This window comes from Geotrypetes seraphini, chromosome 11, assembly GCF_902459505.1.
Source record: "Geotrypetes seraphini chromosome 11, aGeoSer1.1, whole genome shotgun sequence".
Lineage (NCBI taxonomy): Eukaryota > Metazoa > Chordata > Amphibia > Gymnophiona > Dermophiidae > Geotrypetes > Geotrypetes seraphini.
The window spans coordinates 108,845,990-108,857,236 of NC_047094.1; the positions used below are offsets into that span (position 1 = coordinate 108,845,990).

Below are 11,247 nucleotides of genomic sequence, written 5' to 3' on the forward strand. Positions count from 1 at the left end.
GCCACACTCAAGTGGTTCACGAGCCGCAGTTTGCTGACCACTGTTCTAGACTGGCCAATGCCAGATACAGGTAGTTGGGCTCAATAAACCTTGGTCCAACTCAGCATGACTTTGCTTATCTTCTCATGTAGATGTTTATGTTGTTATTTATTTTAAACAAGATTTTGTAATCATTTGATTGTATGTCTACAGAAATATTTCTAATAAAAAGTAACGGAATTGGAAACTCAGCATATGATCCAACCATAAATGTATGATACACTTTTTTCTATGACATGTGTATTATATCTATCTCTAAATACAGTATATAAATACAGACACTTTGTAATTTGTTTATAGAACTTTTTAATCATTTTTGCTTTAATTTACAGGTGAAAAAGGACGTTCAGTTTTCGAAGAGTTAGACAAAATGGCCTGTGATGTAAAAAAAGATCCTTTATCTCAGGATGCAGACGTTGAGATTACAGTATTTTGAAGAAGTGGCAGTACTGGGGAAAAATGCTTTATATAAGTCAGGTATCAGATAAAGCAATCATTATGACTCTTACTTTAGCACAGGTGTTAAAGTGTCTAAAGGTTTCTCCTACTTACCCTATTCATCCTTATCATTCTAAAGGAGATACATGTAGTAGTGCTGCTCACCCAGAACTCAAAGAGGATATCGCAGTGCTCTCGTGTAGATCATGAATATAGCATAAGCCAATGAAAGGACCTGGGAAATGAATATTTTAAAACAAAAAAGCACAGCTATAAGAATGTCCTCTAAAATAATAATATAACCCCCCCAACACACACACAAGATTCTATTCCAAAAGAAGTGTAAAAATGGTGTTAGACAAAACAAAGGTGACCTAGAAATAAAGTAAAACTGAAAGCTCTAAGACTAGCAAACTATTTTTTGTGAAAAATCTAACTTGTACTGCTGTATTAAAATACTGAATTGGATTTTCTGTCAAAGGTTAGTTGTCTGATTGTTTCATTTGTTACCAGCTGCAGTCTTGTTTTTAAAGTGCAATGGCCTTAATGAAGCATCAAGCTGAGAACCTGTAAGCAAGAGTCCAAATTCCTCTTCTCCCTGGGATTCTGCTTTTGAATCACTTTGCCCTCCATTTCTTTATTCTACCAAATTAGATTGTAAGCACTGTAAGACAGATATGATTACTATACCCAAATTGTAAATCACCTTGAACAAGAATTTGGAAAGGCAAGTGAATAAATCCTAAATCCAAGAGAATCAGATAACTTGCAAGCCAAGTAAATTGATGTAAGTTAGAATACTGGCCAGTTGCTAAGGACATATATTATGATTTATCTTTTTCTGAAAGATGGATTTCCTGTGAACTTGGTACTGATACAGACTAAGTAGTTGTTCTCTTGTGGCTAGGGACTTGTGGAGTATTCTTTGGTGCTTGCAACTGCCTCTGCCCCCCTCCACTACACCCTCTCGACTGTCCAAACACAAAGAATGCAAGACTGCAGGAGGTGCTGAAAATAGAAGCATGTGCCTTCAGTCTCCTAAAAACAACTATTTAAATTTCACAACTGACCATTAGACAAAATCATTCATCTTTATCCATGTATTTCTGTTTCATTCATCAGATACTAGTCTTCAAGTTTTGAAAGGTCTCCTACTCTTATGGATCTAAGTAAATCCAAGGATGCTAGTTTACCAATCCTTCTCAGAATCCTGCATCGGCAACATCCGGATACATGGAATGTACAGTGACAACATACAACAATGAAGTGGATTCTAAGAATGTTTTTTTATCTGGTTGAATAGTTATAAAAGATGTGAAAAGTTATATGCATAAAGAAAGGAGACCTATGAGTGGACTTTTAGAGTAAGTCAGTTGAAATGCTGCTGTGAATTGTTTGCTGCTGGTTTTCAAAAAAGAAAACTAAAAGTAAAGATGTAAATTTCTCCTAATGGACAGTGAAACGGAGTTATGCAATGATCTAGCCCAGTGGTTCCCAACCCTGTCCTGGAGGACCACCAGGCCAATCGGGTTTTCAGGATAGCCCTAATGAATATGCATGGAAGAGATTTGCATGCCTGTCACTTCCATTATATGCAAATCTCTCTCATGCATATTCATTAAGGCTATTCTGAAAACCCGATTGGTTTAGTGGTCCTCCAGAACAGGGTTGGGATCCACTGCCTATCAAACAAGTGAATTTCTTTGTTTTCTAAGATTGCCTATGTTCTCAAGTTTCAACTGTTCTGCTGTAAGTACGAACAATGAAAAGTCAGCATTTTCCATGTAGAACAGTAGAATGAGGGTAATTTTATAATAGTTTGCCTACTAAATGTTCTATTTAATGCACCTAGTTTGAGTCTATTTTAAGAAGAGAAGTACCTATTTTTCTAGTGCAAGAGGTCAAAAATAACCTTAATTTAAGATTCAGGCACTTAATACCAGCCCTAGAGATGGTGTAAATGCCTGTGACTAGATGTAAGGAAGCATGTAAAATTTTAGCATTTTATAATTTGTGTGCTCTGTGATTTTATGAGAGATCAGTTATGCACATATGTTACTACATACACACATTAATGATTAATACATCCCTAGTTAGGTGCATACTTCACACCTACACATCCATCCCTCCTTATAAAATTATTACTGTATGGTTTTGGAACGGTCATTCCAATTTTTTTATAAGAGCAATTAAAACTATAGTAGAAGAAAGTGTTTAGTGGGCCATCAGAAAAATAATCCTAGTGCCAAGTGTGAGCTATATTCTTTCCACCTAGTCTTGGCTCTAATGATCAGCCATCCATCATGTTTAAAAAAAAAAAAAAGTCTAATGCATAACTTAGTATTGTTAGTGTAGATGGCTTAGTAGAATCAAACCCCAGTGGAACAATCTTCCATATTTCTGAATGTGAAATGCCATCCATGAGGTAATGCTGCAAACTGCCACACACAAGGGTCTGCTCTTTTTTTTGGAAGGTCCAAACACATTTTTATTCTAATACTTTATTAGAATTGTTTGTTTTTATTCTTGGTATTTGGGTATGTTTCGCTTAGTGATGCCAATGTTTTAACCATTTTCAAAGGGGACATACAGAATTAGAATTTAAGTTTTGACTTTTCTTCACAGCAATGGAAGGCAATCTTTCTGCATATTTAAACAACTGGACTGGCCCAGCCATCTTGCTTGTTATGCTGTATTAAAATTGCCTAAGTTGGTGTTCTTTTTTGTTTTAGATACAGTTATTGAAATACCAAAACTTTAAGCCTCCCTCCCCCCCCAAAAAAAAAGAAAAAAGAAAAGATGTAATCTAGAACTTCTGGGTCTTAAAAACAACCTAACTTTTTATATTAAAAAAAGAAAAACAATTGAACAGGTATTTTTAAATAAGATTGGGATAAGTAAATCCAGAAATGTTTAGACTCCTCTGCTCCCATAGCTCTCTAATAATAAATAAGGCAGGCCAGATGTAGTTTTTTTATAGGGATTCCCAAAGTTTGAGAAGGGCCACACTGAATATTCAAATCACTAATCAGGTCAGTTGGGGGGGGGGGGGGGGGATAATGGAAGTACTCCAATAGAGGCCCTGATGCTCAAAAGGTTTCCCTGCTGGTAATGCACAAAAGGATTCTCTGTGGCTGCTACCAATCCTCGAAGCAGCCACCTAAAACCCCAATCAAATATATTACAAGGAGCTCTTTAGTATTCTAATGAGCTTTCCTTGCAATGCACGAAAGGGAATGCCCCCCATTTCCATGGAAATTTTTACGTCAGCTCTAGAGCTGCTGGTAGCTGTTGTGCATATGAGATATGAGTGTATATGCACAACAGCTGCACCCTCCTCATATAACAAAAAAAAGAAACCCACAGCTAAGCATGAAGCCCCTGCTCTCCCTGCCGGCTCATCTTGATTGCTGCTCTGGAGCTGTGATCAACTGAGCCGGCAGGGGAAGCCCCGAAGCCACTAATCATCAGCTTTAAGGAATTCTGCCGGCTCTGTATAAAGATGAGCCGGCAGGAGAGAGTGCAGCAGCTAGGAAGGGGAAAAAATGGATGCAGCTGATAGGGATGGGGAGGGAAGGAGTTGTGCAAGTACTAGGCACAGTACTTCCTCCTTTTACCAGGACTGCTCTGCAAAAATAGCATACATATAATTTGCATGCTATTGTAAAGAGCATCACCTGATTTAAAAAAAAAAAAATAAATAAATTATACCAACGCTGAATTTAATACCATGTTGTCGGAGCTTTGAGTATCAGGGCCAAAGTGTGCTGGGTAGAGTAGGGGATGCAAGAGTCCTGAAGCTTTTTGAATTTGTCACATGATTTAGTACTGTCATCATATTTGCTTGTAGAGTCCAAGAACCCTCCTAGCTTTGCTCCTTTTTCTTAAAATATATGGTAGTGGCAAAAGTAAAATTTTGCCCTCGTGTTGGATTCAGCTGCAAGCAGGAAAAGCATGACAGGCTGAAAAAAATGAGTGCTGCAAGCAGCATCTAATCCATAGTTCAAAGACCCTTGCCTTTTTATGATTCTATGGCACAAAGCTTCATGGAAGGAGCACATTCCCCTGCCAGACACATATTGGTTTTACCAGATGACTCAGAAGTCCCACTTAATACAACTTTTTGTGGCCAGATCCTAGATTTGTATACGTCTTTTAGATTGCCAGTTTCACTTTATAATTGAATAACAGTTCAGTATTTTAAAATGTTATCTTCATGTATCTCAGTTAACTCAATATCCAGTTCACAGTATTTGCTATATAAAACCTCTTTAATGATATGCTGGTTTCATTAACGAAATATTGAAGTTGGTAGTAAAGAATTGTTTATAAGATTAAACAGTATAGTTGTATACATAATCTATATCCCAAGGCTGCAGAGGGAATGCATCAGTTCTGCACACTATTTTCCAATGCCTTAACACCTTTTACTAAAAAGAAACACAAACAAAAAGGCCTCAAAAATATATCATAGCTACACCTGCTCCCTGCATTTGGAAAATATTCTGGCATGCTCAGGTCCTTTTTAAGCTATGGAGTATCGAATGTATCCAGCACTAGAAAGGCATGCAGACAAGACTTGCACTAAATGCTATCATTGGTTAAAACGGTATTAGCTTGCAGGGTAATCTAACAGCAATTGTCTAATTATTCATACTGAAAACTGCAAACACCTCTGAAGATGAGATGTTTAGCAATTAAAATCCAAATATAATAGGAATTTACATAAGCAGTTGCCTTCTTTCTTTCTAAGTAGAAATGTTCATTCCCCTTAGAGAAAGAATACAGAGTTTTAAAAACACACGATAGTCCTCTAAATAAGGATGTTTAGCATAGAAAAAACCTTGTTGATGCTGAATAGTTACTAGTTCTCAGACATTTGCAGGAAAAACATTTATAATGTATCTGAAAGGATTACCCTTTCATTCAATTATCTGGATGGAAGAAGTACTACTCAATCTTACAAGTTTTTAATGGACAGGACCAACAGTGATAAAATCCATATCTATGAGCATCCAGAATCATATTTGATTCTCTCTACATGCTTTAAGGATGATGTGCCTTGGAAGGACAAAAGTAGGTGACATCTCCTGTCAGCAACCTAGTAAGTGAAATATTGTTCATAAACATTGTTATCCCAGGACAAGCAGGCAGCATATTCTTGACTGATGGGTGACAGCACCGACGGAGCCCCGGTACGGACAATTTTAGAGTGATTGCACTCTAAGAACTTGGAAAGTTCTGGTAGGCCGCACCGCGCACGCGCGAGTGCCTTCCCGCCCGACAGAGGCGCGCGGTCCCCAGTTTCTTAGTTTCTGCGGAGCTAAGAAGACGCGTTTCTTTCAATGGCTGTTGAAAGTTCTTTTTTTTCTAGTAAATATCGCCTTCCCGCTCGCGTAAACCCTTTTGGAAATTTTATTTCCGTTGTTTCTTTTCTTTTCGATAAAAAAAAAAAAAAAAATTAATTTTTTTCTTCAGTTTTCGGTTAACCCCGGCGGGGCCTATTGCCATCATTGAGGCCTCGGCCTTCGATTTGGCAGAAGCCGTATTCACTTTCATGCCCCCTCAACCCGGGTTTAAAAAGTGCCAGCGGTGCACTCGACCAATTTCACTGACAGACCCACACAACTGGTGTCTGCAGTGTCTTGGTCCTGACCATCGAGCGTCTACCTGCTTCCGCTGTACGACTTTAAAGAAGAGAACACTTAAAAACCGCCAGATACAGCAGCAGTTATTGTTCGGCAACGAGATGTCTGATTCCGCACCACCGGCACCGACGTCGGCTCCATCTCAGTCGGCACCTACTTCGTCGACACCGCGCGATACCGCGCCGGCGTCGCACCCCACAGGTAAGCCGGCTAAGAAGCCTTCCCCGTTGGAGCGTCCTCCGGTCTCAGTAGCAGCGAGTCCAATCCTGCCGACCACGAGGCACCCACAGAAGCGCTCCGCTCCGATTGAGGTGAGCCCCTCAACATCGGGTTCCTCTTCGGAGTGTAGAGCGGCACCCAAGGTACCGCAGAAGAAAAAAGCGGTACCGGTGCCTTCATTGGACGAGCGCATTGCCGCAGTCCTGCAGGTCCAGCTAAAGGAACAACTCCAACAGCTACTCCCTGCTCTTTTGACTCCAAGCCTTCCAGTCCTGGTCCGGTCTGAGCCGCCGGTACCGACGGTGCAGCAGCCCCCTTTATCGGCATCCACTTTGTCTGTACCGCGGCACATCACTTCTTCGGTATCAATGCCAGTCTTGGCACCGGAACCGAGACACCAGGCTGTTCAAACATCGGCACCGACACAACCTTTAACATCTCCCGGTACTGGTTCACAGAGGTCTGGTAAGTCGACTCATAAAACTCGACACCTGGAACCCTCCACACCGGAGTCACGAGACCGCAGTTTTCAGGTGAGGGACCCTGATCTGTGGGGTGATTCAGAAGAGCCTTTCCTCTCTGAGGGAGAGTGTTCATCAGGGGACGAGGATCCTTCTGGTTTAGATCCATCTTCCAAACCTGATGCAACTTCTTTCACCTCTTTTCTTAAAGAGATGTGTGACTCTTTATCTATTCCCTTGGAGGCTGAATCCAAAAAATCCAAGGCATTTTTAGATGCTCTTGACTTTGACCAGCCTCCAAGGGAATTTCTCAAGCTAACTCTCCATGACATTTTAAGAGAGACATTTTACAAAAATCTAGAGACACCCTTGACCATTCCAGGAGCTCCCCGTAAACTGGACTCCTTATATAAGGTTATACCAATTCCAGGCTTTGACAAGCCTCAACTCCCCCATGAGTCTTTATTAGTAGAGTCTACTTTAAAGAAATCCACGGGGGCTAGTGTATATGCTTCTGTCCCTCCTGGCAGGGAAGGTAAGGCCATGGATAAGTTTGGCAAAAGGCTGTATCAAAATGCAATGCTAGCGAACAGGTCAGGAAACTATGCTTTCCATTTTTCTTTTTATCTTAAGCATCTTATTCAAAGTTTGTCATCTTTTGAGAAATATCTCCCTGACCGTAAGAAATCAGCCTTTCGCCAAATTTCTTCATCGCTCTTGCAACTGCGCAAGTTCATGGTCAGATCAATCTATGACACTTTTGAGCTGACCTCTAGAGCCACGGCTATGTCAGTGGCTATGCGACGACTGGCCTGGCTCAGAGTGTCCGAACTCGATGTCAATCACCAAGATCGACTGGCCAATGCACCTTGCTTAGGGGATGAGCTGTTCGGAGAATCCATGGACTCTACTACTCAGAAACTTTCAGCTCATGAGACTTGATGGGATACTCTCCTTAAGACAAAGAAGAAGACCCCACCTTCTAGGCCTTTTCGTCAACAATCGGCCTATCAACGAAGGTTTGTGGCTCGTCCCTTACCTCAGACACAGCAGCAACCCAGGCGTCAGAGGCAACAACAGAGGCAACCTGCTCGACCTGCCCAGCAGCAACAGCAAATGAAACCTCCTCCTTCTCAAAAGTCAACTCAGCCCTTTTGACTTGGTTCTCTTGGACATAGCCAGTCTTCCTCCTTCTACTCATCTTCCACAGCCCATAGGAGGACGCCTTATACATTTCATAAGCCGTTGGGAAATCATCACCTCGGACCTGTGGGTCCTCAACATCATCCGCCACGGCTACTCTCTCAACTTTCAGACACCTCCTGCCCAAAGTCTGCCAAGAGAGTCTGCTTTCAACACTCCTCGGTCTTCCCTCCTTCTTCAAGAGGTTCAATCCCTCCTCCTTCTGAACGCTATAGAGGAAGTTCCTCTAGATCAGAGAGGGCAGGGGTTCTACTCCCGTTATTTTCTAGTCCCCAAAAAGACAGGAGATCTAAGACCCATTCTAGATCTTCGCGATCTAAACAAATGCTTGGTCAAAGAGAAATTCAAAATGCTTTCCCTGGCCACTCTTTACCCTCTTCTCAATCAAGGCGACTGGCTATGTTCCCTCGATCTCAAAGAAGCATACACTCATATACCGGTCAATCTGGCCTCCAGACAGTACCTACGCTTCATGATCAATCGTTGTCATTACCAATACAAGGTCCTGCCCTTCGGTCTTGCCTCCTCTCCAAGAGTGTTCACCAAATGTCTGATTGTGGTGGCTGCCTTTCTACGATCTCACCACCTTCAGGTCTTTCCTTACCTGGACGACTGGTTAATCAAGGCCAATTCATCTCAGACTGTTCTCCTGGCCACCAACCAAACCATCCTGTTTCTTCAACTTCTGGGGTTCGAGATCAATCTACCCAAATATCATCTCATCCCCACTCAGAGACTTCAATTCATCGGAGCTGTCTTGGACACAGTCCTCATGAGAGCGTTCCTGCCATCCAACCGTCTTCAAACGCTTCAATCTCTGTGTCAGCAGGTGCTTCCACAACTTTCCATCTCTGCCAAGCAAATGATGATACTCTTGGGTCACATGGCCTCCACAGTTCATGTCACACTCTTCGCACGTCTTCACCTGCGCACTCCTCAATGGACCCTAGCTACCCAGTGGTCCCAAGCGATGGATCCTTGCTCACGTCACATATCTGTCACATCATCTCTTCGTCAGTCTCTACAATGGTGGTTGATATCCTCAAATCTCTCCAGAGGTCTTCTGTTCCATCTACCTCCTCATCAACTAGTCATCACCACCGACGCCTCCCCTTATGCCTGGGGAGCTCATTTGAACGCGTTCCAAACTCAAGGCCTTTGGACAGCCCAGGAAAAGAAGCATCACATCAATTTCCTGGAACTCAGAGCGATGTTTTATGCCCTCAAGGCCTTCCAACATCTTCTCTTTCCTCAAGTCCTCCTGCTGTGCACAGACAATCAAGTTGCGATGTACTACATCAACAAGCAGGGTGGGACGGGCTCTCGCCTCTTGTGCCAGGAAGCCCAGAAGATCTGGACTTGGGCCATAAATCACCATCTATTCCTGAAAGCTATCTACATTCAGGGAGAAAAGAATTCCTTAGCGGACAAGCTCAGCAGAATTCTCCAGCCTCACGAGTGGGCACTCGATCCTTTCACTCTACAGTCCATCTTCGCTCAATGGGGCACTCCTCAGATAGACCTTTTTGCAGCTCCTCACAATCACCAGCTGCCCCTATTCTGCTCCAGACTCTACTCTCCTCACCGTCTGGCAGCGGATGCATTTCTCCTCGACTGGTCCAATCTGTTCCTGTACGCTTTCCCTCCTCTGCCTCTCATGTTGAGAACCTTGTTCAAGCTCAAGAGGGAACGAGCCACCATGATTCTGATTGCTCCGAGGTGGCCCAGGCAACATTGGTTCTCCCTTCTACTTCAACTCAGTTCCAGGGAACCTTTTCTTCTTCCACTGTTTCCTTCTCTGCTTACACAGCATCAGGAGACCCTTCTACATCCCAACCTCCAGTCTCTGCACCTGACAGCTTGGTATCTCTCGGGCTGATTTCTCATGATACTATTTTGTCTCAGCCCGTTCGTTCCATTCTAGATGCCTCCTGGAAACCAGCCACTCTGCAATGTTACCATCAGAAGTGGACACGATTTTCTTCCTGGTGTCTTCTTCATCATCTTGATCCCACTTCCCTGGCAGTGGAGACATTGTTGGATTATTTGCTTTCTTTGTCTGACTCTGGCCTTAAGTCTTCTTCCATCAGAGTCCACCTCAGTGCCATTGCTGCTTTTCATGAGCCGGTTCATGGAAAACTTCTCTCAGCTCATCCCCTGGTGTCCAGGTTCATGCGGGGTCTTTTCAATGTGAAACCACCTCTTAAAGCCCCTCCTGTTATCTGGGATCTCAATGTGGTTCTTTCCGCCTTAATGAAGCCTCCATTTGAACCTTTGGCTACCACTCCTTTCAAGTTTCTCACTTGGAAGGTACTTTTCCTTATTGCTCTTACCTCTGCCAGGAGGGTCAGTGAGCTACATGCACTAGTTGCAGATCCACCTTTTACGGTCTTTCATCATGACAAGGTGGTTCTGCGTACACATCCAAAGTTTCTCCCTAAGGTTGTCTTTGAATTCTATCTCAACCAATCCATTGTTCTGCCTGTCTTCTTTCCGAAACCTCACTCTCATTCTGGGGAACAGGCTCTGCATACTTTGGATTGTAAGAGGGCTCTAGCTTACTATCTAGAGCGTACAAAACCCCACAGATCAGTTCCCCAACTCTTTCTGTCCTTTGATCCGAATAAATTGGGACGTCCTGTTTCTAAACGTACGTTGTTTAATTGGCTGGCAGCGTGCATTTCATTCTGTTATGCTCAGACCGGACTGACACTGGAAGGTTCTGTCACGGCCCATAGAGTCCGAGCGATGGCAGCATCTGTAGCTTTCCTCCGTTCCACTCCTATTGAGGAAATCTGCAAGGCTGCTACTTGGTCCTCAGTTCATACTTTTACATCTCATTATTGTCTGGATGCATTCTCCAGACGGGATGGACACTTCGGCCAATCTGTTTTGCAAAATTTGTTTTCCTAATGGCCAACCTCCCTCCATCCCTCCTTTTGTTAGCTTGGAGGTCACCCATCAGTCAAGAATATGCTGCCTGCTTGTCCTGGGATAAAGCACAGTTACTTACCGTAACAGGTGTTATCCAGGGACAGCAGGCAGATATTCTTGCGTCCCACCCACCTCCCCGGGTTGGCTTCTTAGCTGGCTTATCCTAACTGGGGACCGCGCGCCTCTGTCGGGCGGGAAGGCACTCGCGCGTGCGCGGTGCGGCCTACCAGAACTTTCCAAGTTCTTAGAGTGCAATCACTCTAAAATTGTCCGTACCGGGGCTCCGTCGGTGCCGTCACCCATCA

General features: G+C 43.2%; 1 protein-coding gene across 5 annotated transcripts in view; it reads left to right on the forward strand.

The window, feature by feature from the left end:
* The window catches only part of RIPOR3 (RIPOR family member 3), a 229,110-nt gene extending 227,056 nt beyond the window's left edge, over nt 1-2,054 (forward strand). For all 5 annotated transcript variants that reach the window (XM_033915149.1, XM_033915148.1, XM_033915152.1 and 2 more), the window contains 2 exons: nt 372-516; nt 1,600-2,054. In XM_033915149.1, the coding sequence (XP_033771040.1) occupies nt 372-475 (104 nt within the window). In that variant the 3' untranslated portion in view covers nt 476-516; nt 1,600-2,054. The remainder of the gene's footprint in view (nt 1-371; nt 517-1,599) is intronic.
* Nucleotides 2,055-11,247: the final 9,193 nt, after the last annotated feature.